This window comes from Mobula birostris, chromosome 10 (genome assembly GCF_030028105.1).
Source record: "Mobula birostris isolate sMobBir1 chromosome 10, sMobBir1.hap1, whole genome shotgun sequence".
Lineage (NCBI taxonomy): Eukaryota > Metazoa > Chordata > Chondrichthyes > Myliobatiformes > Myliobatidae > Mobula > Mobula birostris.
In genome coordinates, this window is record NC_092379.1 from 46,763,033 (window position 1) to 46,788,488 (window position 25,456).

Below are 25,456 nucleotides of genomic sequence, written 5' to 3' on the forward strand. Positions count from 1 at the left end.
ACAGATTGACTTCTGTCCATTGCACATCGTTGGCTGTGCCATAGAGAGAGATACAAGGGCACACATTTTCTCAGTGTGCATATAACTTACTATCTAACCTGGACGTACAACACCTCTTCACTAGTCAGGAAGGCACGGCAGCTCTTTAATGCGAGCCTGAGGCGTACAAGTCTCCCGCTGCCATTCTAACAACTTTCTACAGAAGTGCCATCGAGTGTCATGTTGACTGCATCATTACGTGGCACCAAAGCTCCGAGGCATCGGACCGCAAGATCAGAAGACAACAAAACCAGCCGAGAGGATCACTGGGAGTCTCCCACACCGCCCCCCCCCCCCCCACCAAGCCATTTGTGACATTTACCAGAAGCATTGTTGAGGATCAATATCACCCGTCCCACAATCCCTTAGACCCACTTCCATCCGGAAGGAGATAAAGAAGCGTCAAGACTAGGACGGCCAGACAGGGTAACAGCTTCTTCCCTGAAGACTGTGAGACTTATGAATACTCTGCCACAACTGAGGTCCCGTTACTAGGACTGCAAACCGTTTACTGGTTACTTGTGCTGCGCTTTACAACATGCACTTTCAATTATATTTTACTAACTCATTTATAGTATAATACTTTGGTTTAAGTGCTGTGTGTGATATACTGTATGTTATGTTGAAGCACCGTAGTCTGACTGTACTGAATATTATAATATTTGGGTTGTACAGTCAAATGACAATGAACATGACCTTGAACTTGACCGACGTTGTTGGTCAACAGTAGTTGCACCTATCGCTTCTCTACAGAATACTTCATAAGGACCCGGAAACACTTGGATCAAAAATGATTTTAAAGTGATGTAACGCTACCTATTTCATTATCAAAATTTCCTAGCACTTAGCATGCTCCACTGTGACCTCACTATCCTGTAAATATTTCTCCTTGGTGAAAACCGACGCAAAGTACACATTTAGAACCGCACCGCTCGCTCTCCAAAAACATGCTTCCTACTTTTTCTTTCAGTGGTTCTATTCTCATCCTAGTTATCCCCTGTCTCTTGATATATGTATCCAACTTACCAAAATATGATTATATCTCCCTCTGTCCTCTAAATTAATTCTGAAGTTCTTTTCGGGCTTGATTATATTTTCTCGGTATCACTGTTCGATATAATCCTCCTAAACCTTATGAATGCTTTATTTTTCTTATTAACTAAATTTGTCACGCCTGTCGTCATCGACGGTTCCTTAAAAGTTGTATATTCCATTCAAGTTAGGTATTTTTATGAGTAATATCGACCTTCGATGGTTGATAATTATTCACATTCGTTGCCCATCTGCTTCTTCCCTGTACTTCAAAATGAAATGTGTGTCGTATTTTGCCATGTTATTCGAATTAAAATAAACAACCTGACAGGATCTTCGTCCCTAAATCTAGCTGCAGTGTTTTCCCTGTTCTGTTCTTCCTGACCATAAATGACCCGGATTATTGCCCTAAATTAGGCACATCTGGATTCTTTTTTCGCAGTAATGTTTTCTGGCTAGCCGAGTTCCTCCAGAATCTTGTGTGTTGGTTTGTTATTACGCACATACACTGCAAGCGATGTCACTAAATTCTAAGAGACCACTATTGACAATAAATTCAGGGTCAGATTTTGTAAGTACGGCTGGCCTCAGATTCATGTTGACCACCAACGTTGAACACACGAAGGACCGCGAGATAGTAATATGCAACAACAGGAATATTATTTAGTTATTCGTCGTTATTAAACGAATGGCTTTTAGTGTATTTCCTGTCTCAAGTTGACGGTTACTCATGGATGCTTTTAACATATTTTTGAAGCCCTCTCCAGATAATAAAGCAAAGAATAATGGAAATACATTCAGTGCGGATGGAAGGAAGCAATGAAGACCTTTCTCTATATCTCTATCCATACATTTATGTTAATGCGTCATATATTTCACCGATGTAGTTATGGAAATATCGGATATAATGCATATCATTATTCGAGCTATAATCGCAGTTAATACGTCTACTGAATTATGCAAATGAGCCCAGGCTCTCGAGGCTTATAAAGTCTTTGGTCCTCCACATGGTTGCACAGACAACTGACGCTGCTGTCTGGAACTTTCTCTACTTAACAGGCTTTCTGGTCGTGAAGAAACAATGAATATTTTGTGTGTATCGATATTTTTAGCGTGGCTACCCAGTACGTGCAGTTCATTTTTAAAGAGAATAATGATTACTATTTTACCGTTGCGTAAACAAATTTCATTTTATGTTAAATCCTTCAGATATGCGATGATTAAATATGTTTTTCTCCCTTCAGATGCCTTCAGTGCATGGGTAGAACAGACACCAAGAGAAGCAACAAAACAACCAGGCGAAACTCTGACCATCAACTGTGTTTTAAAAGATACTTCCTGTGACCTGTATAGCACATATTGGTACCGCCAAAGGCCGGGTCAAAGCAATAGGGAAAGCTTATCGATTAGAGGACGATATGCGGAATCTGTCAACAAGCCAACAAAGGCCTTTTCCCTGACGATCAGGAATCTAATACCTGAAGACACAGCCACGTATTTCTGCCAGGCTTGTGACTGCCACAGTAACGAAACTGAGCACAAGCCAATTCAAATACGTTTGAAAATCTTTCACGCAAGAAACTGTTATTGCTTCGGTCCTGTGGAAAAGAAAATTGCTGAGCAGTAACGGATTCCACTGTAGAGCGAGGGTTGGTTTATAAAAAGTTAGCGACAGTCACTATGCCGCATATATCCAAGTGGGCACAGTTGGAGGTGCAGCGTCACTCTCCTTCCAGAGTTATGCAAATGGTGACTTTATTGCTATTGAATCAACCACTGTGCCAGTATATACTGTCACAGTGATCCAAAACACGGACTCTGCAATTCAAAAAAACACCAATGCATTTGGTAATTGGAGAAAGGACAATGCTAACCTATTTCTGAACCGTACAGTGCAGACACTATTTTCGAAGGATTATTGGTCATAAAAGTAGTTGTATGGAATATAAACGGTGTTCAGCAAGATTGCAATTTGCCCCTTGACCTCATGATCTTGTATTGATGTACAAGGAACCTTTTAGTCCTAGTATCAATGACTGTGTGTATGGGGCGTGTCACAGTGATGAATCTTCAATTCCCATCATACATAAATCTCTTCCACAGTTCTTTATGCAAAACTAATGCAAGACATTCATTCAGCGACTAAAACTTTTCACTCCCAAACATTCTACCTCTGCCAGACACTGGTATGCCTAATGGAGCCTTCCTCTATATATTTGTGTAATTGTAGTACAAATGTTATAATCATATTAATAACAAAGCTTTGATATTTTCGTTAATATCTGCCTGACTGGGAGTTATTTCGACAGAAGCCAGTAAAACCATTTCATTCATGTACAGTGCCCTGATATCATGGAGGTGTTGGATTACTTGACGAATTTATACACTATTTACAACAGTGAGGTTATTGTACTCACGTGAAATGATGTGCCTGTACTATGCCACAGTGGTCTAAGCCATAGCACAAACCTCCGGAAAAGTTTTATTTTATTCGTCGATTTGAAAATGGGATTACAAACTGTGCCTTTACATTCATGGATGTTGCTCGACATAATTTGGAAAAAAACACTTCTTCTTTGGGTTGAATTCTACCCACATTCCTTGGTTCTCAATCATCAAAATTCCGGTTTCAATATCACATGCCCTTATAATGCGCCAAACAAACACAAGGGCGGAGGAAAACTGAAAGAAATTGAGACCCATTGACAACTTGAATATATTGTCAAGCCTTTTGTTCCAGTCTTATTCTGGAAGACCTACCTCTATAATTCACTTTTAAGTATTGCTTTCTGTATTGGGCTGAATAGGAAGTAGACCGTTGTGTTTGCGAATACGGAGGTGGCACAAAGCTGACTGTGAAAGCTGGTAAGTGACATCTTTTATTGCATTTTGGGCAAGTGCATATTGTTCTCCGATGAGAAGGGCAATTATATTCTAATTTAAATTATGCAAACGGAGTAGGGCAATATGATAATGTACTTTTGGAATAGAAAAATGCTAACTCGCTGAAATGTCCCGAAGAAATTAAATACGCGCCTTTTGTCCCACTATAGTATTTTCGTTGGCTAAAAAGAAAATTGAGCTTGGAGTATTTTTACAAATCGAAGCGCACCAATTACCCTCGACCTGCTGCACGCCTCCTCCGAAAGTAACTTTAAAGTATTACCTTATGCATTGATATAATACGATTTTTCATATATTTGAGTGCCGATTAACTTCCCACTGGTCGCAGACATGACCTCCAGTGCCGTGCGATACCTATATTAGAGAAAAATTCTTTATCGGTTCAAATATATGAAGATTTAGTGTGTAATGTGAACCCAAGTACGAAAGAACTTTGAAGATGAAATAGGTTTTAGTGCACAAAGGGGTGGATAGAAATATAAACAGTATTTTAATAATCTGATACTTGGCGGAGAAGTTGAAGCATAAACTCGTAGTAAAAACAACTTGGTACTTTGCTGAAATAGAATAAAATGCCTTTCATTTAGAAACACAAATCGTGGTCTAACAACTCCTTAAAATTCGTACAAGTCTGGAAGTACTGGATGAAACAAATATTGTCAGACTCGTTTGACTTGTATACCTTTGGTTATATTTTAATGTCAATAGTCAGAATGGTCAGGGAGGGCAGAGGTAGGCGAAATGTGGTTCTGATCGCAAGGCCAGAAGAGATACTGGTTGAATGATGACATAATCAACTTACTCTGTGAAACCAGGACATGATAATATTAAGTCTCCACCATCTCGCTGAATGCTTCTAAGTCAATCGCCACGGAGCTAAGTTCAATTAAAAGTTACACTCCAGATCGTAATGAATGTTATTTCAGATGTTCAGTATTGGTAAAGACACCAATTATAAGAGTCCCCAGTGTTAAACAGACTGTGTTGCAGTACAGAATATAAAGCTGCCGTTAGTTAATCAGTAAGCTAAAATATAGGTTGCAATGGAAACATTGCTGCGAAACGGGATTTAATTTTCATCAAATGAATTGAACGATAGTGCCTACAAGAAATCCCTCCACAATACAAACTCAAAAGAAGGTAAACGTCTGACGGTATCCTGGGACCCACAAAAACGGAGGGAAGCAATTTGCAAAACTACCCATAATTCGTGCAATTTACTTGACCTTATTGCTTCACCTTTCTTAGTTTTAAACATGCTGTGGAGCTCCTTTGTCCGAACTTAGATGGTTTTAAAAATCCTCTGAATCTCGTTTTTGTTTGTATTTTTGTTGGAACCTAGTCCAACTCTACGTGTTTTATTTTTTAAATAGGCAAGTAAAAAAGTCGTCTTTGTTCGCATGTAGCGCTGTTGTATAATATTCCGCCTGCCCAGCCCATTTTCTCCCAATACTCTAGCAATTAAAGTAGACCTGCCCCTTGGGTTTTGATCATTTTGGTGAAAGGAGCTTCTCAGACGTCAAACACAGCCGATTCCGCGCACTTAACCGAAAATTTGGGAAGGATTCGACAGAGGAGTATCAAACGGTGAACTTATTGAACACTTCCAAACTAAATCAATGCCTTTTCTATTTTACTGTACTAATGACAATCGAAAGGAAGCTGTTTTGATACCAGCACCTGTTATTCAGTCCAATGACACGAATGGATGGCTCCTGATCTCCAAGTCGTCTCAAGGTTCCCTTCCCTTCAACAAGTGACACCCGGGTTTTCTGTCTTGGTCCCCATAACTCAATGCACATATTTTATCCTCATCTTTCCTTCCCTTGTAAATCCAGTGACGTTAGAATGAAGTCTCTCAATTAGTACCCAAGATTACCCATAAGGCCATGACATTGGAGCAGAATTAGGCCATTCGGCTCAACGAGTATGCTCCGCCATTTCATCATGGCTGATCGATTTCCCTTTCAACCATATACTCCTTCCTTCTCCCTGAAACCTTTCACGCCAAGACTTATCAAGAATCCATCAACCTGAGCTTTAAATACACTCAATGATCTGGCAACGAAACCCACAGATTTACCACCCTCTGGCTAAAGAAATTCATCCTCATCTCCTTTCTAAATGGACGTCCCTCGGTTCTGACGTTGTGCCCTCTGATTCTAGACTCCCTCACAACAGGAACCATATTCTCCTCGTCCACATTATTTAGGCTTTTCCACGTTTGATACGTTTCAACGTGATCACCCTCTTATATTTACTAAATTCCAATGAATACAGGCCAGAGCCATCAAACGCTCCACATCTGATAGACGTTCAAACTCGGAATCACCTTTGTGAATTTCCGTTGAACTTTCAACAATGTCATCACATCCTTTCTAAGATAAGAGGCCCCAAACTGCTCACTGTATTCCACATGAGGCTTTACCAGTGTCTTATAAAGCGTTACATCCTTGATTTTATATTCTAGACCTCTCAAAATGAATACTAATATTGAATTTACCTTCCTCATCACCGATTCAACTTCCAATTAATCTTTAGAGGAATCCTGCACAAGGACACCCAAGTCCCTTTACATCACAGATTTATTTTCAATTTTCTCCTCATTCAGAAAGATAGTCTAGGCTTTAATTCGTTCTACCGAAGGCCATGACCATACACTTTGTCTTCGTATTACAACTGCCACAGCTTTGCTCATTTTCCTGATCCGTCTAAGTCTTTCTGCAGACTCCCTGTTTTCTCAACACTACCCGACTCTCAGCATATCTCGAATCCTCCGCACACGGCCACAAAATCATCAACTCCGTCATGCAATTCATTGGCATATAACGTAAAAAGAAGCGGCCCAACAGACCACTGTAGAACACCAGTCACGGCAGGCAATCAATAAAGACTTGCATTATTCCCACTCTTTGCCTCCTGCCAATCAGCTAATGCTCTATCCATGCTGGTATCTTGCCCGTAATGCCGAGGCTACTTCTTCAAAGAGTTCTAAATGATTTGGGAGGATTTTTCCCTTAAGGAAACTATGCTTCTAAGAACCCTGAAGCCTCAGCCTTAACAATGGAATCAAACATTTTCCAACCACTGAGGTAAGGTTAACTGGCCTATAATTTACTTTACTCAGCCTCCCTCCTTTCTTGAAGAGTGGAGTGACATTTGCAATTTTCCAGTCCTCCGGAATCATGCCACAATCTAGTTATTCTTGAAAGATCACTGCTAATTCCTCCACGATCTCATCAGCTACCACTTTTAGAACCCTCGGCTGTCGTCCATTTAGTCCAGATGACTTATCTACCTGCAGCCTTATCAACTTTCCAATCACCTTCTCCCTAGTAATAGCAACTGCACTTACTCCTGCTGCATGACACATTCGGGTATCCAGCATACTGCCAGTGTCTTCCACAGTGACAACTGATGCAAAATACTTAATCAATTCGTCGGTCATTTCCTTGTCCACCATTACTAGCTGTCCAGTGTCATTTTCATGTGGTTTGATATCTACTCTAGCCTCGTTTTTACTCTTTATATATCTGTAAATAATGGTATGCTCTTTGATATTATTGGCTAGTTGATATTCATGTTTAATATTTCCGCTCCTTATGGATGGGGTTTTAGTTGCTTTCTGTTGATTTTTAAAAGCTTCGCAACCCTCTAACTTCCTGCAATATTAGCTCTGATTTTTTTTTTGTTGGTTAGGACTCCCTTATCAGATGCAGTTATGTCGTCCTGCCTAAGAACGCTAATTCTTTGGGATGTATCAACCCTGCGCCTTCCGAATTGCTCCCAGAAATTCCAGCGATTGCTGTTCTACCGTCATCCCTGTTCGTGTCGGCTTTCAATAAAACTATTGCCAGTTCCTCTCTCGTGCCTCTATAGTACCCTTTACACCTCTTGTAATACTGATACACGTGACCTTAGCTTCTCCCTCTCAAATTGCAGGTTGAATTCTGTTATGATCACTGCCTCCCAAAGTTTGCTTTACCTTGAGCCCCTTAACCATTTCCAGTTAATTTCATAACACCAAATCCTGAATAGTTGATATCCTAGTGGTTTGAACCACAACCTGCTGTAAATGTCATACCATAAGTATTCTAAAAATTCTCTCTCTTGGGATCCAAAATCAGCACCAGCCAGGTTTACACAGTCTATCTGCATACTTCAATTTCCCATGAATATCATAACATTGCCTTTTGGAAATGCATTTTCTATCCCCCGTTATAATTTGCAGCCCACATCCTGGAGGTCTGTAGGTATCTCCCGTCAATGCCTTATTACCCTTGCTGTTCCTTAACTCTACCTATAACGATTCTACATCTTCGATCCTGTATCACCTCTTTCTCAGGATTGAATTTAATTTTCTCCCAACAGAATCACACCATTCCCTCTGCCTACCTGCCTGTTCTTTCCTTACAATGTGTATCCTTGGGTGCTAAGCTCCCAACTATAATCTTCTTTCAGCCACGACTCAGTGATGCCTATATCGTCATATCTGCCAGTCTCAAACTGCGCCACAAATCATCTACCTTATTTCGCAAACTGCATGCATTCAAATATAAGATCTTCTGTCCAGTATTCATAACCATTTTTGCATTTGACCCCTGTTACACTGCAACTCACTGACTGTCATTTTGCCCAATCATCTACTTGACCTTCTTGACAATCCCACTGCACACTGCCTCTGCTTACATACCAGCTGCCACATCCTCAGCACTATCTCACAGTTTCCCATCACCTTGCCAAGTTAGTTCAAACCCTCTTCAACAGCTCTTGCAAACATTCCGCAAGTATATTGGTCCCCAAAACGCTCCTATTGTGTAGGTCATCCAGAAGAGATCCCAATGATCCATAAATCTTAAACAGTGTTCCTTCACTAGTTCCTCAGCCATACATTCACCTGCTTAACCATCCTACTTTTAACCTCACTGTGGCGTAGCACAGGCAGAACTCCAAAGAGTACAACGCTAGAAGTCCTGGTTTTCAGCTTTTTACTAAGCAGTTTAAATTCTCAGTTCAGGTCTCCTCCCTTCTCCTACCTATGCCATTGGTGCTACTAAGTACCAAGACTTCTGGCTGCTCATCTTCCCCCTTTAAAATCCTATGGATCCATTCTAAGATGTCTCTGACACTGGCACTTAGGAAGCAACATACCATCCGTGTGCCTTTATCGTGTCCACAGATGCTCGCGTCAACTGATCCTATCACTAGTTCAGTCCGCTTCTGCCCCCTTCCTCTCTGAGCCACAGCAGCAGATGCGGTGCCAGAAACCCTATCGCTGCGGTTTCCCCCTGCTGGTAGGTCGTCGTACTGCACCACACGGACACACACACACACACACACACACACACACACACACACACACACACACACACACACCAGATCCAAAATGATATACTTATTTTTGAGGGGAACAGCCACAGAGGTATTCTGCATTGGCTGCCCATTTTGTTTCCTTCTCCTGACAGTCGCCAAGCTTAGGGGTGACCACTCCCTGTAGGTACAATCTCTCACCTCCTTATTTTCCCGTATGAGCCGAAGGTCAACGAGCTGCAGCTCCAGTTCCACAGCACGTTCTCTGAGGAGCTGAAGTTCGGTGAACCTGATACAAATGTGGTTATCCAGAAGGCTGGAGGTCTCCCAGAGTTCCACTTCTCACACAAAGAACACAACACGTCCCTGGAGCAATCCTCACTGCTCTCTGTACCAACCGAGGAAGAATATAGAAGAAGAAAGTAACCTGATACTTACCTCGCACAAGTGTGTTGTCGCTCAAGCCTGGTGAGTCAAATCCTCCCTACTCCAACACTGCTCTACTTACACAATGACTACTCTGCTTGTCGCTTCCTCGTTTTTATTTGTTCACTTTCCCACCCCATGTAAACTGCGCAGGTGATCGAAAGTTGGTTAGTAGTACAGTAATGCGTAAGAGAAGGCCCAGAAGGAATGAGGCTTTTAACCCCATAGTATCCAATGTGAGCCCAACCTCCTGCATCTTGCAAACTGTAGGGAACCATGCATTTTCAAAATAGGATCACAGTTGTTGCCTGCACGCACGCTTCAGACAGTGACTTCATAACTCCAGCGACATTATGGATGTGATTTCCCATCCCATTTCCCTCAACTGGTGCAACTATTAAATTAAATCTGCTCACCAACTCTCCTCACCCTTGGCTTCTGACTCCTTTGCTTACACTCAAGGCAAGAATTCAAATATACAAATTAGGAAATGGACCTGGCCATCCCGTCGCAGATCCTACTTTTCCACTTCACCAGCGTCAGTCTTATTATGAGCTCAAACCTTCACTCCCCACCCGTGATATGTGATTGCCTTTTGCTTTGTATGTACGCATCCGTCTCTGCTTTAAAATGTTTTGCAATAACCTCTTACTGCATTTAAATAATTTCAACATTTGTAATACACTACGAGAGAAAAGAAAACTTTACCTAGACTTTGTCATAAAAGAGGAACCCCACATTTATGCTCCAGTTTCCTCCCTCATCCCAAAGCCGTGCAGTTGGTTAGTTAATTGTCAAAAAAGTACAGCTCACAGTGCTTAGAACAATGAAAGAACTTGGGTGGAATTGTTGTGATTGTGGAGGCGAATAAACCAAAATTGATTCATGTAGAATTAGTGTAAATGACTTGTATAAGTTCGGCACACATTCGGTGGATCGAAACACGTGTTTCTATATTTTTCGCTTATTGCCTTTATTTTATTCAGAGATATAGCACAGAAAGGACCTTCTTTCGCAACTAGTCACGCCTCCCTGCAACTCTCCTTTTTAATCCTAACCTAACCATAGGACAATTTACTAACTGGTCTGTAGGAGTTAATTAGAGTATCGGGAGGAAACCCACACGGTCTCGGGAGACCAAGCAAACTCCTCAGAGACGGGGCCAGTACTGAACTCCAAAATCAGACTCGCCGAATGACAATAGCGTTGCGATAACTGCTGAGCTACCGTGTGCCTTCTACTTCTCCAAAACTCTTTCTAAATATCCATGTTGCCTTCGTCCTTATCGTTTAGACCAATTATAAATATTTGGGACCCAACACCTATCCATGTGATTCTAGCGAGCAGTTGGAATAACGCAATTACAGTGTCAGCTATAAGACTGGGGTTCAATTCCCGTCTGTCAGGAGTTTGTACATTCTTGTCCGTCATTACGCTTAGGGTTAGTGAGTGTGGGCGTGCTATGTCGGCGCCGGAAACGGTAATTTTTGCAGGCTGCCCAGTATATTCCTGGCTAATTTGATTTGACACAAACGGCGCATTTCACGAGTTTGCTTCAGTTTCATCCCACCGGGCACTGGAAATTGTCTCTCGTAGTGTAAAACGGGATACTTAATGGGCAGGGTGGACTTGGAGAATTAAAGTGGCATAATGATCAATGCTATCTAATGCCAGGTTCATCTCAGCGGGCACACTGTAAACTTGCCATGTTGATTCCCACATTCAGTACACCTCGACACTCATCAACATTAAGGTGCAGTTTGAAAAAATGTAATTGTGCAGATTATAAAATACAGTGTTGTGTGCTATGGGCAGATTGACGACGTTTCAGATATGATCACCTTTTAACAAACTTTGCACTACTCGTATTTTTGCTGCGAGTATTAAGTACATCATGATCATCAAAGTGCAAAGTTCAAAGTATAATCAAAGTACATATACGTCATTATATACAAGCCTGAAGTTAATTTTCTTGCGGGTATTCATATTAAATGAATTTCATTGATATGATTGAACAGAATAAAATCAATGAAAACCGGTACACATCAAGATGAACAACCAATGGGCAAAACACAAACTGTGCAAATCAATTTAAAAAGCAAATAAAATAACAATAATAAATAAATAAACAATAAACATCGACAACATGAGATGATTTTTTTACAGTGAGCTGTGGTTTGTGGGAAAGGCTCAGGATCAGGGTGAATGAAGTTGAGTGAAGGTATCCTTTCTGGTTCAAAAACATGATCTTGAAGGGGTAATAATTGTTTCTGAATCTGATGGTTTGGGTTCTGAGGCTTTTGTACCTCCTTTCTGATCGCGGTAGCGATAAGAGAGTGTCGCCCGGATGGCGGCGGTCCTTGAAGATAAATACTGCTTTCCTGTGACAGCCATCCATATAGATGAGCTTAATGGTGGGCGGGGGGGGGGGGGGGGGGGAAGATTTACTCGTAATGCACTGGCCGGTATCCACAACCTCTTTTGTAGGCTTTCCACTAAAGAGCATTGGTATTTCCAATAGTATATTCTGCCACATATCTACATAAGTTTGTTAACGTTTTAGGTGACATGCTGAATCTTCTCAAACTTCTAAGAAAGCAGTTCCACTGCTATGTTTTCTTTCTAATGACACTTACGAGCTTGGATTCCGTGTAGGTTGAGGAATTTGAAGTTGGTGATTCTCTCCCAAGATGAGGACTGGCTGATAGACCCGCGGTCTGTTCCTCCTGCAGTCAATAATCAGCTCCTTGGTGTTGCTGACATTGAGTGAAAGATTGTTATTCTGGCAGCTGGATTTTCAATCTTTCTTCTCTGTGTTGCTTCGTGACCACCTTTGAAACGCCAAGAGTTTATCAGGCGAAATTTCAAGATACCATTCAACGTACACGAAATATTCACTGTAAGCTCTGATACCATTATACTGAAGGAAATACCGCAGCTTGAATACCTTCAGCCAAAACGTCTCAGAAGCGCTAAGCTCTTGAAGTAAGGAATATTATAGTTGTCTTATGCTTAACAAGATCTCACGAAGAAAAACGTAAAATTGATCGAATTATTTAAACTATGTTTCTGAGATGAATATTTTGCAGGACAGTGTTAAGTGTCTAACCAAATCAGTAGAAGTAAGTCTTGTATTTTTGTTAATTTTAGCAAGGCAACCGATACCACCAAATATCAATCTTGTCTATTCTGCAACTGACGAACAAAAGGCACGGGGTTCTGTGGAATTGATTTGTCTCATGAGCGAATACCTACCTGAAAACATCGCAGTGAGCTGGCAGAAAAACGGACAAGCCGTACAGTCCGGCTTTATCACCAGACCTCCGGCTAAAACATCAGACGAAACGTTTACGTCAGCAAGTGTGCTCAAAGTGCCTGTGAACGAATGGGCCAGTGGTGCTGTGTACACGTGCCAAGTATCCCACTCTGCAACCAGCAGCAACATCCGCAAAGGAATACGAGCTGAGTCAGGTGAGAGGGAGTTCCCAATTTACAGGTGAAATATTTCCACTTTCATCCTCAGTTTTACAGTTGTTGGGTTGTGATCATTTATCAAAGAGAATTAAAAAGAACCAGACTAATAAAGGTTGAGATGAACGTCAATATAAAGTTTGGATAAGGGACAGACAGGAATGTGATTCTGAAGGTTTAGGGAGCAAATATGAAATATCAGAGGTAAGAATTCCAAACAAATCTTGGAAACTGTAGTTACAATATGTCATGGTGCGTCATTGAATATTGTTTTCCGATCACGTTAATGCATCGAATAGAATTTGTGTATCCGAAACGATTCTAAGGAATCCGGGCATCTTAAAAGAGAAGCAAGGGCAAGGGATGAGGAAATCTGCTGCGATCCTCTTTAAATTTCGCAACACGTTAGGGCTGATATGTTATATTTCTGGCTGGAATAGCATGCAATAAGGAAAGTGTTGGAAAAGAAATAAATGAAAGGAAGAAAGTAGTCGAGGCAGCCACCGGAAGACTTCAACAGTTAAACCTCGTGCTAAACTGGTCTTTCATTTTTGCATAAATACATGGAATGATCTTAGACGCTGCCTTTTTCCATCTAATATTCGCTTCCACATTCTAACTTTCTGTGTTCTGTCCTCGCTCAGTCTGCCTCTCTGGCTAGCTCCATACCTCTGACTATTCTGCCACAAGCCACTCCGGTATTTTATCATGTCGTCCTTTCAGGGAATGTCCGAATGTATCCGTCCCTTCGCCCTTCTTTATTATTAAATTGAAATCATTGCTAAGTTTCAGGTTCGTCATCAATAAATCATCCTCTCAATTTTGTGTTCTAGGTTTCGCATTGTTTCTCAGAGATCCTACCGTTGAAGAAATGTGGATAAACAAAACTGCCACACTGGTGTGTGAAGTGATCGCCACAACTCCAGCTGAGGTTTCCATCTCTTGGACAGTGGGTGGGAAGGAAAGGGCTGATGGTGTTCAAACAGAACAAGCAGCTAAGATCGGAAGTCAGTACATGACAGTCGGCCGTTTGACCAGCAGCGTGGCCGAGTGGGACAGCGGGGTAGAATACTCCTGCTCGGTGCAGGACAATCAATCAGCTGCTCCCTTATCAGAAAGGACACGAAACGCAAAAGGTGGGTGCAATAGCAACAATCGAAATGCAAAGCAGTGCAGATGCAGAAAGAGGAACAGAAACTGCTGAAAGTCAGTCAGCAGATTGCAGAGGAAAACAGGCATGGTGGTGAGCGAGTTGGCCTCTGGTAGAGTTGTAAGGCATTATATAATTCAGGGGAAGACGGGCCTTGCGATAATTAGTGCACCGATAAAGTTCCCCCAATGCATTATTAAACGAAATGTTGGAAATATAGGGTCCTAGAACATAGGGGCAGCCTCTTCGGCCCAGTAAAACAGAGTGCGCATCGGCACTAACGAATTCTACATTTTTTAAACAACACACATCAAAGTTGCTGGTGAACGCAGCAGGCCAGGCAGCATCTCTAGGAACAGGTACAGTCGACGTTTCAGGCCGAGACCCTTCGTCAGGACTACATTTTTTAAAAATTGTTTTGTAGTTTCAACAACTCCTCACAGACTCTACTCTCCACCTCCACATTAAGAGTAAGTTATACTAGTCAACGTAGCAAGCACCTGCATGTTCGCCGACATGGGAATTGAAGAATCTAAATTAAACGCGAGCAGTCACTCGACAACCGTATAAAATCCAGCGGAGCAGATCAATACTGAAACCAGGTTTCTAGAGATTTGCGTCAGATATACTAATAGCGGTATCCCTGTGCTACCACACTCAATTATCGCAAAGTCATAAAATCACACAACACAAATACATCTGGTCCTCTGAAATCCATATTAAAAGCTGTTTCACATCTATCTCAATCCAATGTGTAGTAACAGAAAATAATTCTTTAAATATCTTTCCTACTTCAGTGATCGTCCAAATATTTTCTCAATGTAGTGACCACGTCCACGTCCAGCATGATTCAGATATCAACAATTTCCTTTGATATACCTTTCCCTAAAGCTCCTTCTCTTAACTTAAGCATGTGTTCTCTTTGGATTTCATAGCCTAGTAATAAGGAACGATTTTGTCTATTTAGCCTATCTTTGTCGCTAATAATTGTATCTGGTTTCATTGGGTCACTCCTCAGTTCCCTTCACTCCAGAGAAAACAAGCCCAGCCTATCCAATTGCTCGCCATAATTGAGGTTCTCCAATCCAGTTAACATACAGTTGAATATCATATGCACCCTTTCCAGCGCATTTATCTTATAAAGCGGCGACCAGAACTGAACTCCGTATTTCAAACGGGAGTGCACGAGTGTTTGGTAAATTTAAAACAGAATTTCCCAACTTTCACGTGCTAAACCCCGATCTAAGAAGGCAAGTATGTCGTGATCCTTGGTCAACATTCCACCTAGCGGTGCTGCCGCTTTCAGGGTACTATGGACTTGAACTACAATATCTCTCTGTTCATAAACGTTTCTTAATAAAGAGCTATTAAAGTTCATCTGCCGCCGCACGTGCAACTTTCTATTTGATCTGTGTCGTGTCACAGGTTTAGACACCAAGCCTCACGATTCAGCAAGTTTAGTGTCAACCATAACCTGAAAAATTATACTTCCTATAAGCACATGGAAATGGTTATTTCTATCACGAACAACAAAGATCACAGGACTGTGGTACGCCGCACGCAGCATAATTCCGAACAGAAAGTTATTGTCGCCATTACCCTTAGTAGCTCACTAACAAGTAGACTGCTCACCATGGAGTCTTAAACAACTTGACAAGCGCTTTGTTAGAAATCTTGTCAAATAGAAAGGGGGCAATGTTTCTTCTCCGGAGATCCTACAAGTCCAGCTGATTATTTGCACCGTTTCATTTCAACCACATTTCGTAAAAAGACAGTTTTTGGAGATTAACACTGGTCGACCTTCTCTTGCAGCCAAAGCAGTGGAACCAAGGGTACGCCTCATGCCCCCGTCTCCAGAGGAGATTAAAACTGTGGGTATCGTTACGCTCACATGCATGATAACGGGATTCTACCCCGATGACATAACCGTTTTGTGGCAGAAGGACGGAGCCGCATTCTACTCGAACGCTACCAGCTTCCCCACTGCACTTCAACAGGACATGACCTTCAACACCAGAAGCCTCCTTTACTTGACTTCAGCCGATTGGAAGAAGGACGCAACATACTCCTGTGTCGCCACGCACCCACCTTCACAATCTACTGTGAAAGCAAACATCAGGACCCCGAAAGGTAAGTACAATTTGCCAAAAGGCTCACATCCATTCCGTGCTTTGCATCCCAGTCAAGAGATAAAAATACAACAAAGGTCGGCAATAAGCAGATTGAAACGATCATTGTAATGTACTATAGTTGTAATCAGACCTCTCTGGTGGTCCGCTAAAATAACATATATGAGCGTCAACTAAAATTCATGAGATGTAATCGGATCTCTGTTGAACCTGAGAAGCCAAGCTGCATTATAATATTAATTTGCCTCACCAATAGGAGCTAAATAGGGTAAAGCTGAAGGAATGTGTACGTACATTAAATGCTGAATGACAATATGACTGGAGTCCATTCTTGGCGTTTCTGATTATATTCTAAGATTGTTTAATGGACCACACTTGTAAACAGACTTGTTTAAGCTCAAGTGGAGTATAATCAATACATTCGGATTAGTGTAGTAATAGCTCACAGGTAATAGACCGATGGTTTAGCGATGAGTCTCCGATGTGTTTGGCATGAATAACTGGGTGGGGCCATCCTCTGTCAGGATTTTGTACGTCCTCTCTGTGCAATGCGTGGATTTCCTCCTATTACTCCGATTTCCTTCCACAGTCCGAAGATTTACCGGTTACTAAGTTAATCGGTCATTGTAAATTGTCCAGTGATTAGGCCAGGATTATATCGGGAGTTGCTGGGCGCTGCCCGAATGGCCGGAAGGTCCTATTCTGCCTTATATATTAGAATATTTAAAGAAATGTAGGTCCAACTAACTGATGTGAGTCACAGTTAAGTAAGTATTGAAATCCTCCGTACCATCAGCAGCTATTCGATCTGGACTGGAGAAAAAATGTCTGAGTGTCAGTTTTTTTTCTCTCGCATGGTGTTGATGGTCCTCGGCCTGGATCTCACAACAAAACATAACATCCACGACTATCTACGGGGAGTTTAAGGATTTCAGACGTAGCTGTTTTATGGAGAAACTGAAATGTAATTCACAGGAAGCTGCGAAGTCAACATAGTTCTGTCAATCGCTTGGACCATTAGATCCCATTATACAGCGAACCATGATGCATTCATTTAGTGATACAGCGCAGAGTAGGCTATTTCTGTCTTTCGAGCAACGTCACCCCAATAGCTGCACAAACCTGATTAACCCTAACCTAATTCCGGGTGAATTTTACAGTAAGATCAAAAACCATAAGACATAGGAACAGAATTAGGCCATTCAGCCCATCGAGTCTGCTCCGCCATTCCATCATGGCTGATCCCGGATCCCACTCAACCCCATACGCCTGTCTTTTCGCCATATCTTTTGATGCCCGGACCGATCGGGAAACGATCACCTTCCGCCTTAACTATATGCACGGACGGCCTCCACCGCAGTTTGTAGCAGAGCATTCCACAGATGTACTACGCTCTGGCTGAAAGAATTCCTCCTTACCTCTGTTCTAAGGGTCGCCCGTCAATGTTGAGGCTGTGCCATCTAGTTCTCGATACCCGCACCATAGAAAACATCCTTTCCACATCACTGTAACTCGTCCTTTCAACAATAGGTAGGTTTCAACGAGATCCACACGCATTCTTCTCAATTCCAGTGCGTATAGTCCCAAAGCTACCATACGCTCCGCATATGTACTTCCCGTCATTTCTGGAATCATCCTCGTGAACCACCTCAGGACTCTCTCCAATGACAACACATCCTTTCTGAGATATGCGGCCCAAAACTGTTGACAATACATAAACTGCGACCTCACTGGTGTCTTATAAAGGCTCAGCACAAACTCCTTGCTTTTATATTCTATTCCCCTTGAAATAAATGCCAACATTGCATTTGCCTTCTTTACCACAGACTCAACCTGTAAATTAACCTTCTGGGAGACTTGCACGAGGACACCTAAGTCCCTCTGCACCTCTGATATTTGAAACTTCTACCCATTTAGATAATAGTCCGCACTGTTGTTCCTTTTACCAAAATGTATTATCATATATTTCCCAACACTGTGTTCCATTTGCCACTTTTCCCCATTATTCCAATTTATCTAAGCCCTGCTGCAATTGCATTGCTTCCTCAGCACTACCTACCCCTCCACCTATCTTCGTACCATCCGCAAATTCTACCACGACGCCATCAATTCGACTATGTAAACCACTGATAAACAATATGAAAAGCAGCTGTCCTATTACTGACCCCTGAGGAACACCACTAGTCACTGGCAGCCAACCCGAAAAAAGGCTTCTTTTATTCCCATTCACTGCCTCCTACCTGTCAGCTATTCTGGAATCCACGCCAGCAGCTTTCCAGTAACGAGATAGGGTTTTATCTTGTTGAGCAGCCTCATGTGTGGCAGCTTATCAAACCCCTTCTGAGAATCCAAGTAAATGATATCCACTCCCTCGCCTCTGTCCATCCTGGTTGTTACTTCCTCGAAGAACTCTAACAGATTTGTCAGGCAGGATTTCCCTTCACAGAAACTATGCTTACTTTGAATTAACTTTATCATCAGTCTCCAAGTACCTCTAAACCTCATCCTTAATTATAGACTCCAACACTTTCCTGTCCACTAAGATTAGGCTAACTGGCCTATAACCCTCCCTTCTTAAAGAGTGGAGTGACATTTGCAATCTTCCAGTCCTCCGGGACCATGCCAGAATCAAGTGATTCTTGAAAGATCATGGCCAATGCATCCGTTATCTCTTCAGCAATCTCTCTGAGGACTCTGGGATGTAGACCATCTAGCCCAGGTGATTTACGTACCTTAAGAGTAAACGACAGGTGAGAGTAGATAAAGGACCGATAGAAAATGATGCTGGAGAAATTGTAATGGGAGATAAGGAGATGGCCGAGGAACTGAACGAGTATTTTGCATCAGTCTTCACTGAGGAAGACATCAGTAGTATACCGGACACTCAAGGGTGGCAGGGAAGAGAAGTGTGCGCAGTCACAATTACGACAGAGAACGTACTCAGGAAGCTAAGTAGTCTAAAGGTAGATAAATCTAACGGACCAGATGGAATGCACCCTCGTGTTCTGAAGGAAGTAGCTGTGGAGATTGCGGAGGCATTAGCGATGATCTTTCAAAAGCCGGTAGATTGTGGCATGGTTCCGGAGGACTGGAAGATTGCAAATGTCACTCTGCTATTTAAGAAGGGGGCAAGGAAGCAAAACGGAAATTATAGACCTGGTAGCTTGACATCGGTGTTTGGGGAGTTGTTGGAGTCGATTGTCAAGGATGAGGTTACAGAGTACCAGGAGGCATATGACAAGATAGGCAGAACTCAGCATGGATTCCTTAAAGGAAAATCCTGCCTAACAAACCTATTACATTTTTTGAGGAAATTAAAAGTAGGCTAGACAAGGGAGATGCAGTGGATGTTGTATATTTGGATTTTCAGAAGGCCTTTGACAAGGTGCCACACATGAGGCTACTTAACAAGATAAGGGCCCATGGAATTACGGGAAAGTTACATACGTGGATAGAGCGTTGGATGATTGGCAGGAAACAGAGAGTGGGAATAAAGGGATCCTATTCTGGTTGGCTGCCGGTTACCAGTGGTGTTCCACAGGGATCAGTGTTGGGGCCACTTCTTTCTACATTGTACATCCAACGATTTGGATTATGGAATAGATGGCTTTGTGGCTAAGTTTGCTGACGATACGAAGATAGGTGGAGGGGCCGATAGTGCTGAGGAAACAGAGAGTCTGCAGATAGGCTTGGATAGATTGGAAGAATGGGCAAGGAAGAGGCAAATGAAATACAATGTTGGAAAGTGTATGGTTATGCGCTTTGGCAGAAGTAATAAACGGGCAGACTATTATTTAAATGCGGAAAGAATTCCAAGTTCTGAGATGCAACGGGACTTGGGAGTCCTCGTACAGGATACCCTTAAGGTTAACCTCCAGGTTGAGTCGGTGGTGAAGAAGGCGAATGCAATGTTGGCATTAATTTCTAGAGGAATAGAGTATAGGAGCAGGGATGTGATGTTGAGGTTCTATAAGGCGCTGGTGAGACCTCACTTGGAGTACTGTGGGCAGTTTTGGTCTCCTTATTTAAGAAAGGATGTGCTGACGTTGGAGAGGTTACAGAGAAGATTCACTAGAATGATTCCGGGAATGAAAGGGTTAACATATGAGGAACGTTTGTCTGCTCTTGGACTGTATTCCTTGGAGTATAAGAGAATTAGGGGAGACCTCATAGAAACATTTCGAATGTTAAAAGGCATGGACGGAGTGGATGTGGCAAAGTTGTTTCCCATGATGGGGGGGGCGGGTCTAGTATGAGAGGGCATGAATTAAGGATCGAAGGGCCCCTATTCAGAACAGAAATGCGAAGACATTTTTTTAGCCAGAGGGTGGTGAATCTATGGAATTTGTTGCCACGGGCAGCAGTGGAGGCCAAGTCATTGGGTGTATTTAAGGCAGAAGTTGATAGGTATCTGAGTAGCCAGAGCAACAAAGATTGTGGTGAGAAGGCGAGGGAGTGGGACTAAATGGGAGAATGGATCAGCTCATGATAAAATGGCGGAGCAGACTCGAATGGCCGACTTATGCTCCTTTGTCTTATGGTATTATGGTCTTAAGACCTTTAAGTTTGCCTAGCACTTTTTTTCCTTTGTAATAGCAATGGCACTCGTTCCTGCTCCCTGATGCCCATGGATCTCTGGTACGCTGCTAGTGTCTTCCACAGTGAAGATGGATGCAAAGTACCCATTACGTTCATCTGATACTTCTTTGCCCCCATTACTACCTTACCAGCATCATTTTCTAATGGTCCAATATTAACTCTCACCTCCCTTTTACCCTTTATATAATTTTAAAAAACTTTTAATATCCTGCTTTATATTACTGGCCAGTCTGTCCTCATATTTGACTTTTACCCTTCTTATAGATTTTTTTAGTTGCCTTTTGTAAAGCTCTCCAACCATCTAAATTTCCACTCACTTCGACTACCTTATATGCCCTTTCCTTGGTTTTTATGCAGTCCTTATCTTCCTTTGTCAGCCACGGTTGCCTACCTCTGCCATTTGAGAATATCTTTCTCTCTGGAACATATCTATCCTGCGCCTTGTGAAACTTCAGCCATCTCTGCTCTGCCGTCATCCCCACCAGTATCCTCTTCCAATCTACCTGGACACGCTCCTCTCTCATGCCTCTATAATTCCATTTATTCCATTGCGATACAGACACATGCGAGTTATGCTTCTCAGTGACCCCAATTAACCAACCCGGTACGTTTTTCTTTGACTCTGGGAAGAAACTGGAGCATCTGGGAAAAAAAACCGTGCATTCCTCGGGCAGAACGTAGAGACATCTTACAGAACAGCGCAGGCATTAAACTCCGAACTCCAGAATGCTCCGAGCGGTAATAGCGTCGCGCTTCCGTGGCTCCGTGTTGTTGTTTGGCAAAGGTCGGAGCCATTAATTGCACCAAAGAAAATGATGAAAATCAATTATACAAGCACAATGGCGTCATCGTATTAGATGGTTAGGACAGTTTAGCAAACTTCAGGAGCTTCATTAATGAACTCCTTTCCATGATAAGCACAGATGGTCGTTTATGTAAGCATATTGGACAAATCTAATCACAACGCCTCATCAAATGAAGCAGTCCATGTATCCTTGCGGGAAGGTCGATACCATATCCTAACGTTGGCACCGACTGCCAAGTGAGATTTCTACGACATAGGTTCCAGACAATAACTAAAATAAATTGTAACAATCTGCTCTGGATATTCATTGGTTCATGCACAAGAACATTCAGAACACTCCAAACACCAACATACTTCAGTCTCCGACCATTCATAAAATACACTATCGTCATATTTATTTTTCCTCACGTTTTCCACCTTACATTCAATCTGCTAAGTAGTTACCAATTTACTTATCTTGTCTAAATGCCACAAAATTCTCTCAGAATCTTTCCCACAGCCCACGATGCCACATAGTTTGTATTCCCAGTAAACAGACATATTACAGTGTATCCCCCAGTAATATCATAGAAATAGACTAAGAGAATCTGAATCCCCAGTATCGATCGCCTCAACTTTTAGGGCCATAAACTTTTATTTCATTCGCTTCTGGTACATGGTTGCTGTACTGTTTAACATATACAAAATGGACTGCTTTTATTCACCTGTGCTACTTTGACAGTACCTCCCAAACACAAAATACCATGATGGACAGAGGAAGTAGAGTATAGCACCTCCCCTTCAGTTTCGATGGGTTTGCATGCCGTAACACGCTACCCAACAGCAGTGAAAATTATGCTTCACCAGAAACATTAAAGCAATTTAGGAAAATAGCTCACATTTTCTATGCAAGACAGGTAAACAATGGACTTAACAGCTGCATCGAGAATCGAAACAAAAGTAATAGAGCAAAATTACAAAAGGCTCGTGCGCACTTGAAACTGAATTCCTCCTCCAAATGTTACTGTATTTTTAATACCACAGTTTATATTTTTTCTGGAATGCGTTGGGTGATAAATAATGCAAGTGTCGGCTCATACATCGCAGTAGACTTATTATTTTCAAGATCAATTCAGTGGCAAGCGCTCCCTGCTAATACGTGTTTCCGTTATATTTTATGGCACGTGGTAACCTACGGAGTCAGCGTGGCCGCTTCGGTTTCACGTTACTGGCAAATTCTCCTTTTTCCAGTGGAGTCGCTCCCACGAAATATGACCTAAAATATTGAACAGCTAGCCACAAAACAGTGTTCTTTATTAGAATTCATTGGCATGTTATATTTTGTTTTCTTATTTCGAAGAGCGTTCTACTCCGTCCATAATGGAGAAAGTGCTGCAGTTTCTGAGTATAACTTTCCGCTTAATTGTTCGATCAACTTGTTTTAGAACCACACTGGGGACTGGAAGACAAACCTTTTGCGCAATTTGTGTGAATACCCATGAAGGAAACCACGTTTTCCCTCAGTATTTTGAAGATTTAAGGGTGAACGTTTGCATCCATGAATGGGAGAAAGTACTTACTGTTAAAGTCATGTCAATGTACTGTTTGCGCTGTGGTGTAAGTAAATGGGAGAGTCAATGAGGATATCAGACAAGGAAGACAGAGGAGTCAGGGTGATAAGGCAAGAATAGCTGTATTAGGCAAGCAGAAAAAAGTCACAGAGAAATGCGTAGTAAGTGGGATTATGAGCTACTCCGGCCTGTTACAGTTGTTAAAATCCACATCTTGAACATCACAGAATGAATATAACCATTCCCACTTTCTTGCCAGAAGAATGCCGTGAGGCTGATATTAATGTCATCATAAAAAAGCCTTCCTTTGAAGAGATTTGGACACTTCGGAGAGCAACAATTGTGTGCGAAGTGGTTTACGCAGATTTGCAGAATGTCACAGTCTCCTGGCGAGTAAATGGAAGTCGGAGAGTGAACGGAGTGGAGACACACGGTCCAGAGTGGAGGGGAAGTAAATCCGTCATCGTCACCAAACTGAAGGTCAGTGTAGAGGAGTGGAACAGTGGAACCGAATACCTGTGCTTCGTCGAACACCGTGATCTGCCAACACCACTGAAAATCGCCACCAAAAAATCCAAGGGTAAGTGCCTTGAGGCCGCATGGTACATCAAATAAACTTGTAGCAGTGACATTCATGAACTTGTCAACAGAATCGAAAATATAATCTCCTCTATTCTGTTGCGTAACAGCAACCCAAACGAAAAAAAAACTGATCAGGACACCCGTGGTAACGTAGAAAAGAAGTAAATACAGCACACATTCAGATAAATAAAACTGCAAATTTATACATGGTATCTTAATAACAACGAGCAAATGCAACAACTTATTTATATTTGGAGCTGATATGCCTGGTGTTGAAAAGCTGATCTCATTCCTGAGTTTGTTGATATTTGAACACCCGGAGTCCGGTGAAGATGCAAAATGCGGAGTAATCAGCAAGTCACAGATGAAACTAATTTAACATATGTGTTTCCCTTCCAGTTACTGAAATGCACCGCCCTAAAGCTTACCTCTTGTACCCATCAGCTGAAGAGATTCAAGCCGAGGAAGCAGCTACCCTAATTTGCCTCGCGACCGGTTTTTATCCGGAAGATATATACGTTGGTTGGATGGCCAATGACACTCTTTTGCATTCGGGATACTCCATCCAACCTAACAGCAATAAGGAAAACGGCTCTAACTCGGTAACCAGCAAGCTGAGGATCAGCGCAGAAGATTGGGAGAAGGCAACCACCTATAGCTGTTTGGTTGGACATCCGTCGCTATCAACAAATTTAGTCAGAAGTATTAATAAATTCCACGGTAAACCTACTTTAGTTAACGTGTCACTCGTTCTAACTGACAGCTTTAAATCGTGTGTCTAATTATCCGTGAATTAATTACTAATAGTTTGGAAGTGTGTATTGCTTACTGCGTAGCTGCTTGAGTTTCCGTTTTGCTGATTTACTGAAGACCACGCATAGCATTCACTCTTCAGATTATCCCACCGTAAATGAAATATTTCCTTAATCTCATCAGTTCGATAACGTTGTGATGAGCTCTAGATAACATTGGAATGCTTTTAACTTTACGGTGATTTTGAAAATATAGTACTTCGGAGATGTTAGTAAGTCGCGGATAGATAGCAGAGAGCAATTTATTCTGTATGCTACATTACATTGAAATAAATTCAGAATGAAAACTTCTTGGCTTCCACATGTGTGCTCTTATCTTTGCTCTTAAGAGTAAAACATATTCAGTTTTAACTATTAGCTTCGTAAATATATGCAGTATACTTCTATGCTTTCCTTTTCACATGTCGCAAATATGGCAGGGAGACGGGAGAGGCAACGTGTAGCGGTAATTACTGAGGTTATTCAGTTCCTAGCAGTTCGTGGAGATTAGATTGGAGATCTGATTTGACGGATAAACTCGTTCGTGCATGTGTACCCGTCACCTGAACTTTAAAAGCAAAAAGTCCATAGTCAATAGACAACAGCTCGGAATAAGGATCAGGATTATTTTCATTGACGATGTCGCGAATTTTACTGTTTGCGGCAGC

General features: G+C 42.0%; 1 gene segment (V, D, J or C); it reads left to right on the plus strand.

Moving 5' to 3' along the window:
• Positions 1 to 2,077: 2,077 nt before the first annotated feature.
• On the plus strand, positions 2,078 to 25,099 carry LOC140203966 (Ig heavy chain C region-like). The segment is given in 7 exon segments: positions 2,078 to 2,195; positions 2,316 to 3,936; positions 12,862 to 13,182; positions 14,016 to 14,318; positions 16,145 to 16,462; positions 23,675 to 23,995; positions 24,397 to 25,099. Coding segments are annotated over 5 exon segments (1,557 nt in total).
• Positions 25,100 to 25,456: the final 357 nt, after the last annotated feature.